At 53.8% G+C, this 18,447-nt stretch overlaps 4 protein-coding genes across 12 annotated transcripts; 2 read left to right on the top strand and 2 right to left on the bottom strand.

Moving 5' to 3' along the window:
- The first annotated feature begins 457 nt into the window (after nucleotides 1–457).
- LOC150013334 (uncharacterized) lies at nucleotides 458–1,464 on the top strand. 2 transcript variants are annotated; one of them, XM_090274334.1, is made up of 4 exons: nucleotides 458–521; nucleotides 818–885; nucleotides 1,078–1,176; nucleotides 1,302–1,464. In XM_090274334.1, exons 2-4 carry the CDS (start codon nucleotides 839–841, stop codon nucleotides 1,456–1,458), a joined length of 303 nt encoding a protein of 100 aa, XP_090130460.1. In that variant the 5' UTR covers nucleotides 458–521; nucleotides 818–838; the 3' UTR covers nucleotides 1,459–1,464. The 2 variants fall into 2 exon arrangements, with proteins under 2 accessions (XP_090130460.1, XP_090130459.1); XM_090274333.1 differs by having other exon boundaries at nucleotides 464–521; nucleotides 1,117–1,176.
- A 2,552-nt stretch (nucleotides 1,465–4,016) lies between these two features.
- CCL27 (C-C motif chemokine ligand 27) lies at nucleotides 4,017–5,149 on the top strand. Its single transcript, XM_090274332.1, is given in 3 exon segments — nucleotides 4,017–4,501; nucleotides 4,647–4,779; nucleotides 4,973–5,149. Coding segments are annotated over 3 exon segments (351 nt in total). The 5' UTR covers nucleotides 4,017–4,431; the 3' UTR covers nucleotides 5,121–5,149.
- Nucleotides 5,150–5,232: 83 nt separating this feature from the next.
- IL11RA (interleukin 11 receptor subunit alpha) lies at nucleotides 5,233–13,572 on the bottom strand. Of its 5 annotated transcripts, none has more exons than XM_090274322.1 (13): nucleotides 13,459–13,567; nucleotides 10,432–10,531; nucleotides 10,067–10,127; nucleotides 9,142–9,308; nucleotides 8,894–9,008; nucleotides 8,709–8,741; nucleotides 8,457–8,623; nucleotides 7,725–7,888; nucleotides 6,736–6,877; nucleotides 6,293–6,412; nucleotides 6,064–6,160; nucleotides 5,828–5,910; nucleotides 5,233–5,634 (listed from the first exon to the last, which is right to left on the bottom strand). In XM_090274322.1, exons 2-13 carry the CDS (start codon nucleotides 10,529–10,531, stop codon nucleotides 5,618–5,620), a joined length of 1,266 nt encoding a protein of 421 aa, XP_090130448.1. In that variant the 5' UTR covers nucleotides 13,459–13,567; the 3' UTR covers nucleotides 5,233–5,617. The 5 variants fall into 5 exon arrangements, with proteins under 5 accessions (XP_090130448.1, XP_090130449.1, XP_090130450.1 ...); XM_090274323.1 differs by lacking the exon at nucleotides 13,459–13,567 and adding an exon at nucleotides 12,244–12,304; XM_090274324.1 differs by lacking the exon at nucleotides 13,459–13,567 and adding an exon at nucleotides 11,776–11,852.
- A 1,573-nt stretch (nucleotides 13,573–15,145) lies between these two features.
- GALT (galactose-1-phosphate uridylyltransferase) lies at nucleotides 15,146–18,447 on the bottom strand. Of its 4 annotated transcripts, none has more exons than XM_090274327.1 (11): nucleotides 18,301–18,447; nucleotides 17,831–18,000; nucleotides 17,528–17,603; nucleotides 17,389–17,437; nucleotides 17,131–17,260; nucleotides 16,918–16,974; nucleotides 16,636–16,758; nucleotides 16,200–16,332; nucleotides 16,014–16,097; nucleotides 15,579–15,733; nucleotides 15,146–15,319 (listed from the first exon to the last, which is right to left on the bottom strand). In XM_090274327.1, exons 1-11 carry the CDS (start codon nucleotides 18,380–18,382, stop codon nucleotides 15,239–15,241), a joined length of 1,140 nt encoding a protein of 379 aa, XP_090130453.1. In that variant the 5' UTR covers nucleotides 18,383–18,447; the 3' UTR covers nucleotides 15,146–15,238. The 4 variants fall into 4 exon arrangements, with proteins under 4 accessions (XP_090130453.1, XP_090130457.1, XP_090130454.1 ...); XM_090274331.1 differs by lacking the exon at nucleotides 18,301–18,447 and adding an exon at nucleotides 18,221–18,289; XM_090274328.1 differs by lacking the exon at nucleotides 16,014–16,097.

Genomic DNA, 18,447 nt, shown 5'->3' with positions numbered 1-18,447 from the left:
CAGCTCAGAGAGGAAGGGCTCTGGCCTAAGTGGCTTGGCCAAGGCCATTCAGCCAAGAAGTATTTTCATAGCTTGGCCTGTCTAGACGGGCCCTCTTCCTCCTCAGCGTAGGGTCATACAAGTAGGATGGGGCAGACAAGAAAGGCAATCTCAGGGCAGAAGCGAAGGAGATTGAGGACAAAGAATTGGGGAAAACAGCACTGGATAGCATCCCAAAGCTCTTTCCTTGCTGCCTGTTACTGAGGTCTCCGTCTCCCAGAGTAAAACTCCAAAATCTGACTCCATCCTTATAAAACAGGGTCCAGTGCCTCACATCTTAGTAATAAATCCCAACTTTACTCCTTAGTGACAGACTCCGCCTCCTCTGAAGAAACGCCCTAACTCCGCCCCTTCCGGATAATAGGAAAGCCCCATCCCCGGTGCCGGCGGAGTCCCTGTGACGTAAAGGTAACGGTCTGTTTCCGGGGTGGAGCCAGGGAGGGCGGAGTCTAGGCTGCACTGACCCTTCAGCCCCCCTTCAGGTGACAGCAGCCCCTGAAAATCCTCACCCGGGGCCCCAAGTATCCCATCCCCATGGCCGCAAAGCCTTTCGCCCTGACCCCCTAAATGCCTCACCTCCTGCGGTGACCGACCTCCTAATTCCTTAACGTCTAATGACTCCAGAATCTTCAATCCCACCCCACCCCGATGTGTCAATTTATTCTCCTCGGGGGCACCTGCCTCAGCTTACCTGAGAACCAGTCAGACTGATCCTGAGAATGACACAGAGGGGGACCGGGGGCTGGGAAGTCCTTGATCCAATCATTCCGCTCCCCAGGATACGTTCGGAACTCGGGACATGTCGGGACTGAGGAGCTACGAGGTGGCGCTGGAGGCGGAGGAAGAGTGAGTGGAGGCGGGGTTCTGCGAAGGAGGACCGTAGCCGCTCGAGGGTGGGGGCAGGGCGCGAGAGTTCTGGGAGCGGGAGGAGTGGGAGGGGTGAGACCCCGAGTGGGGCGTGGCCTCTAAGGGGGACCGCCTCTAAGGGGCGGGGTGGGCAGGGCCTTGGAGAGGCGTCCGAGGAGTCCGCGGGGTCAGCCTTGCCCCGCCTGGCCTGGCTTTGCCTTCTCTCTGCAGGATCTACTGGGGCTGCTTCTACTTTTTCCCTTGGCTACGCATGTGGCGGAGGGAGCGGAGGTGAGGGGGCTGCGATACCGCGGACCCTCCGGAGGCATGGACGAGGCTCAGTCTCGGAGGACAGATGGGGGGTGGAATCCGAGAGACCCTGTCCAGCCTCATGTCAGTGTCGGGTCGCCCCACAGCTCGACACACCCCCGGGAGCAGAAGCTGGAATCTCTGCGGGGCCTGATGAGCTGTCTGTCAAGCGGCCTGGGCCCTGTTCCCCAGCGCTGGGGTCGCGGCTTCCCCCGCCGCACACCCGCCGCCACTGCCCAGCCAGCGGGTACATTAAAGATTTAAACTGAAGCGACCGTGCGTCCCTCCTGACTGCCGCCGCTGCTGCCAGTTGAGCTGGGAGCACCTCTCCATGCTGGTTGTATCCTTAACTGACAGGGCTTCTCTTCTCAATGGGGTGCCCTTCCTTGTCCAGGTCCCCCTTAAACCTAAGGGTCCCTCATCTGTGCCAGGCCCTCGATACTATCAGTGACTGCTCTTCACCCCCTACACCAGTTCTCTCCTCGCCTCGCCCCCCAATATACAAACCCACCTCTGAGTAGCCTATGTGGAGGGAACTAAATAGTCCTGGGTTGGTCTTCCTACCAACCTTATTCCCACATTGATGTGTTCTCACAACCCCACCTCTCCGGTAGCACCTTCCTTTTAGCCAAGACTTTGCCAGAATCTTCTTTTCCTGGGAGTGCACCTGAAATACCTTAAACCCAGAGTTGCGGAAGTAGGCTGTGAGAGGAGGGGAAGAGTCCTAGAAGCTGCCTCTCTCAGCCTGCTGCAGGGGCAGGCGTGCCTTGGGACTGTTGAGGTCTTTCCCTATAGTTAATAACCCAACTTCCAGCTCCTCCAGTCTGATCCCAAGTTTAAAGAGACTTAGTATCAACCCACCTAGCAGTTCTTGCTACCTCCCTAGAAGAACCCAAGGGCCACTGTTCCCTGTCATCCCTTTCAGTCTTGTCACCAGCTGACCCACTATCTTCTAAAGTGCTTAGGATCAGGGGCTCCAGGGAGCCTACTTTTAGTTAGGGACTGCCTCCAGAACCAGAAAGAGCACCAACGGGTTAAGACAGCCCAGTCTGTGGGTTGGGGACAAAGCTAACTTTCAGTCTGGGCCTGCCCCTGCCACAGCAGGTTGTGGCTGAGGAAACTTGACCCTACCTGTAGAGAAGCCAAAGGGGAGAGATGGGTGCATACCCGGAAGAATTCATTTCTTGCCTTCTCAGGTCTCTGGACTGACTGGTCTAGGAGAGACCACAAAGTGTGAGGCAGACAGACACCTGATGGAGATCTGTGACAAGAAGATGGCAGCTCAGTTTCTGCACCCAAGCTCTGGGGCACAAGTCCAGACTGGAGGGTGGGGGAGAGACCCTAAGGGCTCTGGTACTAGAAGTTCAAGATGTCTCTGGGTTGTGGCCACCTTCAAAATGGATCTGGGGTCTTGAGCCATTTATCACAATGTCTACATCAAGAACCCTATCAAAAGTGGAGTACCCTGTCCAGCCCTGGACCTGGACCTCACCAGGGAGCTCTCAATTCCTGAGTATCCACAAGTCAAATTCCAGGGAAGGGCCTTCAAGCCTCCCCTTGGACAGGAGGGAGAAGCTCGTTGTTCAGCCTGAGAGGTGGACTAGTTTTTACTCTTGGAACTGATGGTCCCTCCTGATTGTTGCAGCAGTCCTGCAGTAGAACAAGATGCCCAGAAAAGGTGTGAGTCCCTATCTCAAGAGAAGTCCTGGCTCACAGAAGGTAGCAGGTGGACTAGTTTTTACTCTTGGAACTGATGGTCCCTCCTGATTGTTGCAGCAGTCCTGCAGTAGAACAAGATGCCCAGAAAAGGTGTGAGTCCCTATCTCAAGAGAAGTCCTGGCTCACAGAAGGTAGCACAGTAGAAAAGGCTGCCGAAGGCACCTCTGCAACAACCAGATAACTTGATTATTTGGTTATGACTCAATTTACATTTCAAACAGAGCAGGACTTGAGGGTTGAAATCCCCAGACCAGGAGTGGGGTTATTCTTAAAGGTGTCAGGGGCACTAAATTTAGCAGCTTGCCCCTGCCCTAGGCAGTTCCTGGCTTCCTGAAAATAACAGGAGCTTTGCCTTGAGGGGAATGAGGAGGGGGAGGGAGTGAGGGCTGGGTATGGGATTAGAAGGGACTGGAAGTAGGTGGGAGGTTGGGGCTTTAGGAAGAAGGTAAGATGCAGAGGGTGTAGGGGTTGTTCATGGGTATTACTGAACCTGAGTGTGGAAGGGGAATGTTCCTCCAGGCCCACAGTGGAGAGGCTGGAATGTGAATAGGACATAAGAGAAGTAGTTGAGCTCTTGAGTCTGGTATCTCAATAAGCCAGAGACTTGAGTTTGAAAACCCCAGGGTCCTTTTGGCAAGAGGCTGGCATTTCTGGGACAGGATGAGGCAAAAACAGAAAGATAAGATTTCTTGGTTCTTTTACCTGTTCGATAACAGCAACCTAGCACCAAAGAACTTTTATTTTCCTTCATCTGCCCTCCCTACCCATCCCACCCTCCTCCCTGACTCGTCTTCCTAGCAAGAGCAGCCCCCACCTCAGTATCTCCAAGATACCCCCAATACAACAAAAAGGGCCTTCCCCAGCTTCTCTGAATGTGACTGGCCCCAGACAAGACTGTCTCAGGCAGAGGTGCCTGCTTTCGGGACCCATTCCCATCAGTTTTTCTTGATAAAATAAGCAGGCTAGAGCAGGAAGTGGGGAGGGGAAAATGAAAGCAAGTTGGTGCTGGCCTGCCCTCTGCTCCACTGCACCCACAGCACCCCCATTAGAATTTGTGTGCTATGATTCGAATACTGTAAAAATTGCGCAGGAGTAAGTTTTGAGTATAACTGGAGCTATATGATTTTCTGTCTATGGTTGTCTGGCCATGTGAGGTTGATCAAGTGACTGAGGTGTAACTGTGAATGTGTAGCTACGGATACATGAGTATGACTATCCATCACTGGATGCCACTGAGGATCCTTGGCTGCCCTTATTCAGTCACTGTACCTTCGGGCCCCACATCATGCACTACCCCTCTCCCTAGCTTCTCTGCCCAGGGCTTAGGAGCCCATGGAAAATGGCAGTCCCAAAAGATGAAGGGGTCTATGGCACAAGGGTCTGTGGCAACTAGGGCCCAGGAGAGCCACAGGATAAGCAAGACATCTTCACCTGCCTCTGACTCACCTGGTGCCCCAGGTAAAAGGCGCCCAGATAAAAGGTACGGAGGAGGAGAAAGAAGCATCCAGGCTGAGCAGCATGAAGGGGCCCTCACCCACCATCAGCCTCCTGCTGCTACTGTTGCTTCTGATCCCAGACCCTGGAGCAGGTGAGTGCTTTGGGGGTCTAGAAGGCCAGGGATCTGGGTTAATGGGATGAAGGGAAAGGAGGCCCAGGAAGTCCAGCTTCCAGCTCTCTGATGGAGTGGTTTTGGGTCTCGAACCCTCTGAACATGTGGCCCCATTATTCACTAGCAGTACTACTGCCATCCGGCACTACCTGCTGTACTCAGCTCTACTGACAGCCACTCTCAAACAAGTTACTGAGGAAGGTCATCCGGGTGGAACTGCAGAAGGCTGATGGAGACTGTCACCTCCAGGCTTATGTGTGAGCTCTGACCCTGCCCAATACAGACCCTTGACTCTGACCTCAGTCCTAATCCCTGATACAGATCCCATCCCCAGCCCCAATTGATAATTCTGGTGCCAACTCAGGCTGCCATCTTGCCTCTGCCTCTAACCCCTGGACCCTAACCTAATCTCTAAACTATGACCATGGCTTTGGACCTTTCCTTTCCCAGGCTTTTCCTGCCTCGACGCAGTGTCTGCATCCACCCCCAGAACCACAGCCTAGCTCGCTGGTTTGAGCGCCAAGGAAGGAGATTCCAGGGTACTCTGCTCAGCCTGAATTTTGGGTTGATAGGGAAAATGGGCCAGGACCCCCAATAGCCAAAATAATAAAGCAGTATTGAACAATGGTCTCTGATTGTGGTCTCCAAATTCTATGCATTCTCCTGTGAGCCCTGAATCTGAAGCTGGGAAACATATTAAAAAACAAAAGAACCTCCTCATTCTCTTTATTCACACCTTCACAACCCCCACCAGGGGCAAGGCTAAGAGCCAAGGACCCACACACACTCCCCAGGTACCTAAATACATACATACAGAGAACACATGTTCCCTACCTCACATACACATGGGCACAGATATACACATCAACACACAATCAGTTGGTGAACCTCTAGCTCTGGTATAAAATCAGAGGTCTAGGTACCTTTCCTCTGCCAAGTTTAGAACACAGTCTCATAGAAATGGACTCCAAAAAACCTTCAGCTGAGACACCTCTCCCCATGAGGATCCACCATCCTGCCTGAGTTCTATCTGTCCATCCATCCACATCAGCAAGATAGTTATAGGTGAAATCAGCTGAAGCCTTCCTGGGTCCTCTACAGGTTTGGGGCTCCTGGAAAAAGCAGAAGGCAAATCAAAAGAGATAGTAGGATTGGATCTTGGCACAGCCACCCTGAGTATGAGGGAGGAGACTCAGCTCTGATGCCCAGTACCCTTAGGATGAATGAGGTCTTCGGCTCTTAATCCAGACACCTAAGATGAGAACACACACCTCTACGTTCAAACCTCCTGGAGGTCCTACTCACCTGGAAGCTTGTCCACTGGAATCATCGGAGCCAAGAACCCAGGCTTTTGGGGTCCATCCTTCCCAACTGGTCTCAGCCTTAGCCTGGAGCAAAAAGGCAGCTGTTTTCCTGACAATCTGGGGCATTTCAGTCTCCTCCAAGTGTTGATTAGTAACGGGTCAGGAGAGGAATCAGTGAGAATCATGAAGTTGAGGGGAAGAAGGGAAAGTAGTGAGTCACCAATGACAGCCACTTACCAGAGCCCCAGTGCCAGGGCCCCAGCTGCCAGTCCCAGGAGAGAGAAGATTCCCAAAGATGCTATCACAGCCACCTGCTCCAGGGGGTCCCTGTGGACTGAGTACCGGGGGGTGGGGGTGGGTGTGTGCAGGTCATATGCCACTGTAAGAGTGAACCTGACCAAACTCAGTGCCCCCTTCTTTGAGACTTTCCCATCCCCTACCACCTTTGCCCATCTCCCCAGCTCACCAAGTGGCTGTGGGTCTGGCAGGAGGGAGGGCCTTGGGGGAGCAGGGCTGTCCGCCTGAGGCTCCTCCTCCAACTGTATGTGTGGCTGACTCTCAGCTGGTATCTCCTTTGGTAGAGGCCCTGAAAGAGGTAAGACCTGAAGAGAATTGTCCACATGGGGTAGGGACAGAAGCCAGGGCCTGCCTGGCAAGGCCAGGGCCTGGCTTGGACACAGAGGTACTAGGAAGTGGAGCCTGAAAGGGCAGAGCCAGTTGCTGGGGGTGTAGCAGGGGTGGAGGCTGAGGGGCAAGGCTTAAGCTAGGACAGGGCTGCAGGCACCCAAGGCTAAAGCCTGGGACAACAATTGCGGGCATGTGCCATGCAGCCCTGTTCATGCTAACCTGTCCGGCTGATAAATGCTGAGGGATGGGGCCTCTGCCTTTTCCCTTAGCTCTGTCTCTCACCAGTGCTCGGAGTCCCCCAGGCCTCAGGGCTCCAGGCGCTCCAGGTGCCAGCATCCAGAAAGTCCCGGGCACTGACCCGCACAGCATGGGGCAGCCCAGCCACAGCGTCTGTGATCACCTCCTCCAATCCAGCTGGCTCCACCTGGCAGTGAAGATGGTTCATCACCATCACCGAGTTATCCAGGTTGTAAGTGCCAAACCTACCTATCCCCCAGCCCCAGTCTACAAAAAGCACTCCTTCCTCCCTATCCTGTCCCTGTCAGCCTGGTAGAGCCACCTGGGCCTCAGGTAGGGTGGCTGGTGGAGTCAGGTCTACACCTAGTGTTTGGAATACAAAAGTACATAGTGGTTACATACAGGCTGTGCTGCCAGACTGCCTGGGTTCAAATCTTACTGGGTAACCTTGGGCTTCTCTGTGCCTCAGTTTCTTCATTTGTAAAACACAGCTGTTTTCATTTAGGTGAAAACACCTAAATGAGATAATGCATGTACAATGTGTAGCTCAGTACCTGGCATGCAGACAACACTCAGTAAATATTGGTTATTATCTGCGACAGCCACTCCCTAAACATGATGGAGCCCATCTCTGACATCTCCAGAAGTGGGAATTCACTATCTTTATCTGGGTATATGAGTGTTTTGTATCTGGGTATATGAGGATGTGCCTCTGGTTGAAAAACACTTCTTTTCCAACGTTAGTATATGTGCTGCTGAAGCAAACATGACACTTTTTTCCCTAGAAAATTCATTTGTAAAAAACCACTGCTGTCTTCCCAAAGATAGGCGGATGTCAGAGTTACAGCCCCACAGGGCAGAGGCTTGGTCTGTCGGTCCCTGCTGCAATCCCAGCACCCATCAAGAACCCTCTCTATGGGAGGCAGCAAGGCTTCAGTGATCTCCCAGTGCCAGAAATCCATGCAGAACACCCAGGAACATGAAACCAGAGACAGAACCCACAGCCCCAAATTGGGACACACTCCAGGCCTCACCATGGACCAGGCAGGATGCTGTGATGGACGGTACTGCAGCCGGAACTTGAGCAGGAAGTGGGGCTGGCGGGGCCAGGAAGCAGGGTACATCCAGCTGGCATGTAGGCGGCGGGGGTAGCCAGGTACTGACTCCACCCGTAGCCCCTGGGGCGGGTCAGGACGCACTGAGGGTGGTGCAGACACAAAGTCAGGGCTCAAAACCTGTCTGTCACCCTTAATATAAAATGAGCTGAGATCTGGGGACAGGTTTTTGAAAGATCTGTTGAGTGGATTAAAAAACGATTCTGCTTTCTATCCAAGGAAGAAGATGAGTTAGCTCAAATTTGAGCTATAGCTTTAAAGCCCCCATCCCATGCACAGATCAAGAGGAAGGAGGGGCTAATAAGGGCTTCCACTGGACAGGGAGGACTTGAGATATGGCTGCCTTCAGCATGGGGCCTATAAGCAGAGAGGCAGCTCTAGGGCGAGGCAGCCAGGAGGGACTTGTGGGGAGAGGATAGTAGCAAGTAGCAACAGCCTGTGGAGGATGAGGCAACCCTGACTCCTGGGCTCTGATCTCTTTGCCTTCTTAAGTCTCCAGAGGGGCCATCTGTGTGCTGAAATGGGGGCTCTATGTTGGGAGGGAACTCTTCTGGAGCTCTGGAGTGTTCTGTGTTGGGATATCTGTACTCTGGAGTCTGTTTGGAGTCTCTGTGGTGGGGATCTGAGGGAACTCTAGGGTTGGGTACTCACAGATGCTCTGCAAGCTCACATCCAGCAGGCGTGTGCTGGCCCCCAGGGGGTTCACCTCAGTCACATTAATACGGTACTGGCTCCAGAACTCTGCTCCATGGACCACACACCGTGCAGCCCCTGGGGGGTCCTGTAGGCATGGCCAGGGCCCTGTAGATGGACTCAGCCTAGGAGAGAGGATGTGGTCTTGGGCTTTGGAAATGTTCATTGTGGCATCCAGCTGGAGCCCCCAGCCTCTCCCTCATGTCCTACCTTTGGCCATCAGCTCCTGGCACTGTCTTCTTCCTGGCAGGGAGGGAGCCCTCTGAGGTCAGAAAAGAAAAAAGGGTCCTCCCTCTCCTTAAGTACTTCTTCAGGACCTTCCTCCCAGCCTCCTACAACCACATTGTGCCAGCACACCCACATGTATACACCTACACACCCCATCACGCACACACCTGTAGGAAGTGAGGTAGCGGGTGGGTAAACCGCTGACCTGGCTGGGACTCCAAGTGCAGGAGAAGTTCTCATAGTCAGCTGCTCGGCAGGAGACAACAGGGCGGGCTGGGGGGTCTAGAGGCAGAGGGTACAGCTGGAGACTGAGAAGCCCCCAGTCTTCCCATCTCGGAGGGCTTACCCAGGACCTTAATTCCCTCAGAAGCCCCATGTCTCATCATTGCCAACCAATCCTCCCTCCCCAACTCACAGCCCAGCTGCAGGGTCACCATGCCAAGTGCACCATCCAGGGTCTGGCAGATGTAGGTACCCTCATCAGTGATGTCTGCCCGGGCTAGGACCAGTTCATGTCCTAGCCCAAAGTCAGGTCCCTGGAGCAGCCTTGTCTCCCCATCCCGAAACCAAGACACAGGAGCCCTGGGGCGAGACAAAGTGATGATAGACAGAGGGTAGGTTTAAAGTGTAAGTCAGACCATGCCGCAGCTCTCCACTGGCATCTCACTGCACTTGCAATAAAACCCAGACTCCTTTTACTGACTCACAAGCCCCTAGTGATTTCACCCTTGCCTTCCATTCCTTCCTCAGCTCCTCCCTCTCCCCCCTCAATTACTACACTCCCATCCTGTCCAGTTAATTAAGTCTTCATTCTGTGTAAGAGTGTTGAGCTCATTTCCACCTCAGGGCATTTGCACTGACCTTTGTCAGGAATGCTTTACCTCAGCCTGTGCCTGCCTGCCTCCTTCCTGACCTTTAGAAATCAGCTTTAATGTTACTTCCTCAGAGAGGCCTTTTCTGGCTACCAATAGAAAGAAACCTCTTAGTTATCCTCTCCCAGGGCACTCTCTTTTGATTTTCTGCCCTGCAGGTATTACTACCTGGCAAGATTCTTTGCTTATTGTCTGTCTGCCCCATTAGGATGTAAGCTCTCTGAGAGCCGACATCCAGTCTGGCTTCTGCACTGCTGTATCCCGGGGCCTAGAATAGACCAGGCATTTAGAAGTTGCTCAGTACACATTGGTTGAGATTTTCTTTTGAATAAAGATGGTTTGAAGTTTAGGACAGATAGACAGGTGAGGATTACAGTCACAATGGGCAAGAATGGGAGGGGCATGAGGACTGGGCAGGGTCAAGAAAGGGTCATGAGCATCATCCCAACAGGCAGGTGGGGCACTTACCCAGCAGTCACTCCAGGGCAACAGAGCCTCATGGATCTTCCAGGCTGCCCATACTGGACCCCTGTAGAGGACACTTCTGAGGACAGGTTCTTCCTTTCCCTCTCCCCAAAACCCCACTTTGTGAGACTGACGGGGTAAGAAATAGACTTTTAAGCCCTGGGTAGAGTTATTGGGTTAGAGTATCATATTATAACATGGAGACAGAGATCAGAGGACAGGGTAGAGGGGATGTTGCCAAGCTGAATTCAGAGGCTGGCGGCAGGGGGGAGGGGGTCTGGTGTCACAGGTTAGATATGGGGTGGGGGCCACAGGGAGGGTGGCAAGTCACAAGTTAGAGTTAGGGTCATACAATACAAGGTTCTCACCTGGGGGACCCCAGGCCTGGGGGCAGGAGGAGGAGGCAGACACCAGGGCTGTAGTTACAGCCACCAGGACCCTGCTCAGCCTTGAGCAGCTGCTGCTCATCTGTGGGGAGAAAGGCACTTTTAGCAATCCCGTCTCCAAGATGGGGGGCTAACGCCTGCCTCCTTCTCTTCTAAACTGGGACTTTTCTAGGAGGAAAACTGAGGTACCAAGTCAGGTAAGAATACCAGAAATCACTGGGGGATCTTATCTAAGTTTCCCCTTCCCACTACACACCCCCATGCTGTGAACACACATGCACACACACACACACACACATACACACAGAGTGCTCTGCATGAGCATGCACATGAACACATGCACCCTCATACTCTCCATCTCAGTACTGGGCTTGGGGCCCAGAACAAAAGCTGGAGATGACAGACTGTGCCAGCACCACCCCCTGCACCACCCTTGGCGCCCACCCCTGGCACCAAGTGCCAGCACCAGCTCAGTCATTCCCATTAACTCTTCCAATCCAGCTGTTGGGACCCCTGGTGTCCACCTGGCCCAGGGCTAATCATTGCCTCTGACTGACCTGAGGCAGCCCTCATCACCCTGGAGCTGTCATGGTGGGTCTGAACCCACGGCTGTACTCCTGCCATGGGGCCTAGCTCTGCTCTGGCTGCCAAGCCTCTTCTCGCCTGGGCCTGCCTGGCTCCTTGCTCTGGCTCCTTGGGCCACACATCTGGGCCGACACTGGAGTCATGCTGGTCTCAAGCCTATGAGGCTGGATGGGACTAGGGTGCAGACTCAGGCTGTAGAGTTAAGCAGATCCAGATGCCCTGGCTGCTGCCAGAGGCTAGGGGCAGGCGGGGAGCCAGCAGATGGAGACAGGGTGGCGGGGAAGAGAGAGGAGGGTGAGAGGGCTGGGAGCCTTCAGGGACAAGGGCCTGGGGTGCGGTCCACAGGGCTAGAAGATGCTCAGAGATCAGGACTGGGAGGTAGTGGGGGCTCAGTGAGCTGAAGGCTGAGCTGGGGCAGCAGGAACTCAGGAAGGCAGAGGGAGTAACCAACTATGTGTGTATGGCTTGGAGTGAGCAAGAAGAGCACTAGGAGAACACTAGGAGAGCAGGATTCTGGATGGAGAAAAGCAGGAAAAGGAAGGCAGTGGGGAACTGGCATGGGGACAGGAGAAGGGGCAGATGGAGACAGGGCCCTGCGCAAGGGCTTCAGAAGAGGAAGAGTACAGACCCCTACCAAGTAGAAGAGAACAGGGGCCTTCATGTATCTGTGAGTCTGTCTGAATGTCTAGTGGCTCTCCCCTGGCCCCCCAGCCACATTTACCCTGCGCAGCCCCACCCTACCTCGGTGATCCCAGTGGCTAAGTGTCCATGGCCTCCAAGACTTCCTCCCACCAGCTACAGCACTGGTCTCAGCTCCACAGTTCTGAGACCCCAGAATCATCCCCTCCTCCCCCTTCCCTGCCCCCGCCCCTCTGAGCCCTGGAGCTCAGCCACTCATAGCCAAGACCCCTCCCCCCTCCTTCTTCCTACCCCCTCCCTCCTCCTCCCTCCTTCCCTCCCACCCTCCTCCCACCCCAGGCTCTGGGAAGGGAAGAGGCCTCCCCCAAGTCTGGAAAGGAAGCCACAGGCACAGCCAGGGCCAGCAAGAGGGAAAGGAGTGCTGCTCATGTCTCTATCAGTGATAGATTCCCTAGGTTTTCACACAGCCAAACACAGCCAGTCACGGGTGGACTCATTAGGCACAGTCAACAAAAAGATACTGCCCTTGAACAAACATGGACACAATCAAATGAAAAATCCGATACATACTTGCGCTCCCACTCTTTTCACTCCCCAGCAAAGAGTTCCTTAGGGCACAGCTGGCTGTGTTCTGAGAGGAAGGGAGGCCCCAGATTGGGGAATATAAAGAAAAGCCAGAGTCCAGTTCCCCCTCCCCTGGATGTTACAGCCATTTCTCACCTCCCCCTCCACTCTTTGGGCCCCAGCACCAGGAAATGCCTTTGGTCCCTCTGTGCCAGATACACAAGACCCACACTTACCCTCAGACATACACTCTCAGATACAGCCACTTGCAGTCACACCAATATACTCATATAGCTTCACTCCGACTCATACACACACACACTGAGCACTAAGCACTCCTCCTCTGGGATGGGGTCATGGCACTTCCTAAAAGCAACTTCTCATGGTGGTTAAAGCCCCATTTTCCAGGGAGCTCTTATGGTGGCAGTTCCCACATCTCATCACTGTTACAAGGCAACAGGTAGCCAAAGAGACAAAGGTGAATAGGGGAGTCAGGCATAGCAGTACAGAAATAGAGATGCAGAGAACCTGAGAGGCAGGACTGAAAAGCAAATACACTACATTTGGGGAGACAAAAATGGGAAGAGGCACAGGGACATCAGGAAACTGAGTCAGGGGAAAACAGAAAATAAGAAGCAATACACCAGTGACAGGGATTCTTGAGCACAGAAAGGAGGGGAAGCCAAGTGTGTTGGGTCAGTCCCACTGGCTACTGAAGTGGGTCCCGCAGATATAAACAAACACAGCTCCACTCCCACACAATCTAACAGTTAGGACACAGATCACACACACAGTACAAGTCTCACTGCTCTACTACTCCTGAAGTCACACTCTGGCAAGCACAAACCGAGCCACCTACTCACACTGACAGAAACAATCTTAAACCCCACAGAGACCTTCCCAAAACATTCCCTGATGTGGTCACAGGCCTTCTCACACACACAAACACACAACCCAATCTCACCAAAAACTGCACATTGACAGATACACACATAATCCCTTGCACAGCCACATGCACAATGTCACACTTAGCACTTTAGCTAACAGTTGCAACAAGTGACACAGTTGCAGAGCCTCACAGAGACATCATCACACACGGCCTCACAGCCACACACACACTGACAGTCCGTCAGTCACTGAGCCTTTCATCATACTCCACCCTGCCCAGCCCTCTCCTGCAAGGCTTCCTAGTGCACACCCACGGGCCCCATCAGGTCTCACCTTCCGCGGCCTTGGCCGCCAGCGCCCTCCGCCCTCGCCCTCTGCCCCGGGCCTCTACTCCCTCCTGCCCTGGGGCCCCGCTGTGAGGGTGGATCCGCCCAGGCACCAATGGAAGGAGAGGGGTGAAATAGGGGGGAGGGGTGCAGCCCATTGGAGCCTCCAACTGCCAATCACCTCCTCCCCCACCTCTGCCGGACACTTCCTGTCCCGTCCGGGACAGAGGAGGCTATTAGGGGACAGAGCCTGGGGCTGAATTCTTGAGCCCTTCCTTGCCTGAAGGCCTGCCCTCCTGGAACAGCAGAACTGGAATCTCTCAGGCCCTTCCCCCTACTTATCGCCCACAAAGAAAGCCTTAGGTTCAGTGGCTCAGGAGCCAATGGACAGGTGACTGGACAAGCTGAAGCCCAACTCCAAGTAAGGAAGAATGGTGTAGGGCAGTGGTTCTCAAACTTTGCTGGACATTGTGGTTTTAAAACCACCAAGCCACACTCCAAAACAATTAAATCAGAAGCTCTGGAGGCTGGACCTGGGCATCAGTATTGTTTAAAACTCCCCAGATGATTCCAAAATGCAGCCCAATCAAAGGTGTAGGGTTAGGGTGTGCACGCGCCCTAAGAAACCAACCACCCATCCAGGGTACTCATCCATTCTCCAGTCACTGGGGGCTTAAGGAAAACATGTGTATCATGTCTGTCTGAGCTCCTTCCAGACCAGGGCAATACTCCAAGCCCCAGACCCTTTCCCTCCAGGGTCTCAAGAAAGAAAGAACCCTGAACTCGAAGGCAGGCAGCCAAGCTTCTCCTGGACCGGGTCACCACTATCTGGCCTTGGTGTGATTTCCCTTCAAGAGAAGAATGGAAACAAATAACATTCTGGCTGTTCTTGCATTGTTCACAAGCCCTGTCCTCACCTAAAAGTCTGGAGGACAGTAGGTGGCATTAAGTCTCCTGGATTGCATGGCCAGTTGTTCCCACACAGTAACAGTCTTACCAAGGAAACGGATCCATAGGGGTAGGGATAGGCCGAGGGTAACTCCAAGCACAATACCATCCTGCAGGCCCTGAGGCTACTAACTCTGGGAGCCCCTTTCCCATCACAGCTGTTTTTTGCCCTGTGCAATGACTGAGGCACAGGGGCAACAGAGGTGTACAGCCTGCACATACATGCTGCACTTGGTAGTCTGGAGGAGCCAAGGACACAAAGCCATGTACATGTTCCCTACCCACCCCTTTAGCCCCTGTGGGATGGAGCAGGGCCAAGCTGCAGTCACTCACAAAGCCAGGGTTCTGGTCAGCAGCCCAGGGTCTGGCCACTGACCACTGGGACCAGGATCCTGTTCACCCGCTCCCCACCAAACCTTCAGGCCCAGGCTTGGTGAGCTGATACCCTAGAGGTGGCAGTGAGGGGGGTTCTGGCCTTCTCCAAAGCCTCAGCCACAGACAAGAACACAGGATTTTAAACATTTTCTTAAACTGAGATGCCTTTGTTACTCTAGGAGTAAGAGAATCCATAGACAAGACATAACACTGAGTATTCATTTTAGAGATTTAGAGAGAGGAAGATTTTTACCCTTAAGTTTTTGCAATTTATAGGCAAAGAAAAGTTGTGTCTGGAGTTGTGCCTTCAGCCTTTAACCGCAGACTCTTGAGGGTTAGAGTTCACACTCCTCTGGCATTAGAATATGTGATTAAAGTTTAAGAAGCACAGTTTTATTGATCCCACATCTGCCCAAACCCTAGGCCCTGGTTCTCTCAGGCAGAAGGCCCTGGGGTCAGCGTGGTCAGGCGACGGCTGTTGTCTCCCTGTCCTTCTGTCCCAGGCGGTAATGAACCTCAGGAAGTGCTCTTAGTCTTTCTGCAGCCTGAAAGGGGAATAGGGAGGGTAAGAGCTGCTCAGAATGGTGGCATAGAGTTCTGAGTGCCTAGGAGACACTGAGGGAAGGCTTGTGGGACCAGGAGGCTGGTGATAAGAACTGCTGGAATAACCAGAAGATAAAGGAGTTGAGCAGCTCCTGAGTTCTTAGGAATGCCCAAATTATGGGGATTCTCAGGGTCATGATTGTTGGGATCCTTTGAGAAAATGGGAGAGAAAAGAGGACCTAGAGTGCTCCGAGTCCTGACCTGCTCAGGGGTGAGGTCCCTCTGAGCCTGGGCAAGCATTTCGTAGCCAACCATGAATTTCCGAACAGTGGCAGAACGCAGGAGTGGAGGGTAGTAATGAGCATGCAGCTGCCAGTGGTCCCAGTTGGCTCCGGCCTCTGATCCTGTGGGAGCCCCTGACAGAAAGAAGGCAGAGATAGCTGGAGAGGGCCCTTTCTTAGTTCTGCAGCCTAGCCCTCATACCCCAACCAGGCTAGGTACCTGAAAACTACATTTCCCAGCATTCTCTGCCAGAGAGCAGACCAGGTATTGGAAAGCACACCAGGATATATTTTCACGAAGTCTCTGCTCCACCTTCAGTCCCAACAGCCCTGTTTTGGACAGTTCCCCCAGCAATCGTACAAAGGAGCCAAAAAATGATGTTGGAGCTAGATATGGGTGCTCAAACAGCCTCACCGTGCCAGCCCATGGTGTAGGGAAAGGATGTCTCAAATAGGTTGTCGTACTTTGTCAAGAGCTTCTTCATGATGGCAGCTAGATCTAGAATCAAAGCCTGACTCTCAGCCTGGGGCCTACATATTGGCCCTACCAGAGCAACCCCCATCCAGAGCCTGGCCCCAACGTCCCAGCTGGGAGACTCACCATCACGCTCAGCAGGGGTCAGCTCAGGCAAACGCAGTACATGCCGACGGGGCAACAGCAGTGTTTGGAAGGGCCACACTGCCCAGAAGGGGACCAGCACTAACCAATGCTCACTGGTTAGGACCAGACGTTCCTGAGCAGACCAAATGGAGATGAAGTCATCAAGGCGGGGGGGGGGTGGGGGGGGGGCAGGGGGAGGTCAGCAAATAAGCAAGGGAAGCAGAAGAAAAAAAAATGTACCCAGAAGCTGATGGCTTTGCACCACCTTCATCATTAGCTCCCTAGTATATGTCACCATCACCTTTCCTTCAGGTTACTGCTATGGCCTCCTAGCAAGTCTCTCTGCTATTTTCCTTCTACCCTTCTCCTTCATACACCTCTCTCTTTTGGGGTGAGATTAGGGATTCCTTGGGTACAGGACCTAGCTTTCTCTCACCTTCCTGAGCAGCTCCTGGCGGCCATATTCCATTAACAGGGGCTCTCTATGCTGACTCTGATAGGCCCGCTGAGATTTCTCCTCACGCTGGGCAATATCTGGCAGGAAACTGCTGGCCCACACCTGTCAAGGAGAAGGAGAGAAAAAAAGGCAGGTCCTTCACCTCCAAGCTTCCACTTCACTAGTATATTCCCTCTGTCCCATCTCTTACTCCAGTTCCCTTCCCCATAGTGCTCACTTAGACTTAATATATAAATGCACTGGAGCCCCTGACACACCTACCTGGCAGTGAGGGTGGGGGTTGGAACAGCCCATCATGGCTCCTTTGTTTTCAAAGATCTATCAGGTAGGGGGCATAGGGACCTTTAGTAGCCAAAAATACACCAAGTCAACCCTTCCAAACCACATCCTGTGGAAACAGGAATGTCAGTTCCCAGAACCAAAGCTGCACCGCCCCCTCCCTTCTCATCCAGGGGAGTGGACAACCTCACAGACCTGCACCCAAGGGTACTGGGCACCCAGGTCCTCTGTGACTGAGGCCCATACATCGATGACAGCGCGGATCTCAGGGATTGACATGAGTGGCAGCGTCACATCCGACCAGGGGTGGAAGCACAAGACCTTACTAAGTAGTGAGGGAGGGAGGAATGACAGAAATATAGGGCTTGGATGTGCTAGGGGCAGGGCCCAACCCAGTGCTTGCTTGGTCTAGGCCGTGGGTTGAAGGTTATAAGAGAGAAAATCCATAGTTACCAAACACCTCGAGCAGCCTCTGCTTGGAAAAGAGGGTGATCACTGTGTCCTGAGATAAAGGGATATCAATCTCTGCAACAGAAGTCCCCATAAGAGGTCCAGCCTCCCTTCCCCTCAACAGCAGCTAGAGCCAGGTTACCTGGATTGGGGGCATCAGGCTGCAGAGCTGGGAAGTCATTGTCAAACAGGAAAGTACCATCATAGTGGGGATTCACCTACAGACAAGGATGGGCTAGAAGCATTCACTGCCCCATACCACCAGTAATCTGCTGGGCTTCAATGGCTGGTTAGGCTACAAGAGGGTGAGGGCGGCCCACTCTGGGGTCAAAAAGACTTGAGATGGGATCGAGAAGGAGGTCCGCTACCCTGTGGGTGAGGGGCAGCTCTAAGCGGGAGCTACTTCCCCTGGTCCAACCTGCAGATGTGGGCTCTAAAGGCTTACCCCTCCATTGGCCCGCGTGGCCCCAGGACACAGAGGGTTGTGGGGGTCATGGCGAGGCACTGTCTCCGGGAGCGAAGGCTCTACTTGCCCCTGCCAAGGCCGCTTCATGCGGTGAGCTGACACCAGCACCCACTCATCCTGTAGCGGGTTGTAGCGGATATGCTGATGCTCTGGGGGGGACAAACAGCCACGATCAGTCAGCAAAGTTCTCTGTTTACCTCTCCAGTGCGTCTCACCCACCAGCAGGCCCAAGCTCGGCGGCACCCCCTCGGCCCCGTCTGGCTCAGGAGCTAAAGGACCCGGTTTGGGCGTTCCCTGCGCCAATTAGCCTGCAACCCAACACGCGTGTGTCTCTTTGCCGCCCGGGCGTGACCGGGTGGGCGCGCCGACCTGGGGGTACGGACGACAACGTCCTGAGGAAGGAGGGCTCGGCTCCGCGTCCCAGCGAGTCCCGGCCGCCCTAAAGTTACCGCTCGCTAGGAAGGTCGTGGCGGTGGCGTCCGCTTCCGACGCCTGCTGGCGCTGCCCCGGACCCGTTCCGCTGCGCGACATGAAGCCACCATAGAAGACCTGGAGCCTTGGCCCCGCTGCCTCTCACTCATCTCAGTCCACCCAGC

This window comes from Furipterus horrens, unplaced genomic scaffold (assembly GCF_987537825.1).
Source record: "Furipterus horrens unplaced genomic scaffold, mFurHor1.1.pri manual_scaffold_4, whole genome shotgun sequence".
NCBI lineage: Eukaryota > Metazoa > Chordata > Mammalia > Chiroptera > Furipteridae > Furipterus > Furipterus horrens.
The sequence above is the reverse complement of the archived record's forward strand: the minus strand, read 5'-3'. Positions and strand labels throughout refer to the sequence as shown.

What these genes read in the sequence shown, in the direction of transcription:
- LOC150013334 (XM_090274334.1), top strand. Translation starts at nt 839, where the DNA reads ATGTCGGGACTGAGGAGCTACGAGGTGGCGCTGGAGGCGGAGGAAGA. An exon ending in GCGCTGGAGGCGGAGGAAGA is followed by an intron (nt 886 to 1,077) that starts GTGAGTGGAGGC and finishes CCGCGGGGTCAG; the next exon opens with CCTTGCCCCGCCTGGCCTGG. An exon ending in ATGTGGCGGAGGGAGCGGAG is followed by an intron (nt 1,177 to 1,301) that starts GTGAGGGGGCTG and finishes GTCGCCCCACAG; the next exon opens with CTCGACACACCCCCGGGAGC.
- IL11RA (XM_090274322.1), bottom strand. Translation starts at nt 10,531, where the DNA reads ATGAGCAGCAGCTGCTCAAGGCTGAGCAGGGTCCTGGTGGCTGTAACT. An exon ending in GGTGACCCTGCAGCTGGGCT is followed by an intron (nt 9,009 to 9,141) that starts GTGAGTTGGGGA and finishes CTCTGCCTCTAG; the next exon opens with ACCCCCCAGCCCGCCCTGTT. An exon ending in CGCTACCTCACTTCCTACAG is followed by an intron (nt 8,742 to 8,893) that starts GTGTGTGCGTGA and finishes CCTCCCTGCCAG; the next exon opens with GAAGAAGACAGTGCCAGGAG.
- GALT (XM_090274327.1), bottom strand. Translation starts at nt 18,382, where the DNA reads ATGTCGCGCAGCGGAACGGGTCCGGGGCAGCGCCAGCAGGCGTCGGAA. An exon ending in GCCTGATGCCCCCAATCCAG is followed by an intron (nt 17,438 to 17,527) that starts GTAACCTGGCTC and finishes CCTTTATCTCAG; the next exon opens with GACACAGTGATCACCCTCTT. An exon ending in GACCCCTGCTGAGCGTGATG is followed by an intron (nt 16,098 to 16,199) that starts GTGAGTCTCCCA and finishes CTTTGATTCTAG; the next exon opens with ATCTAGCTGCCATCATGAAG.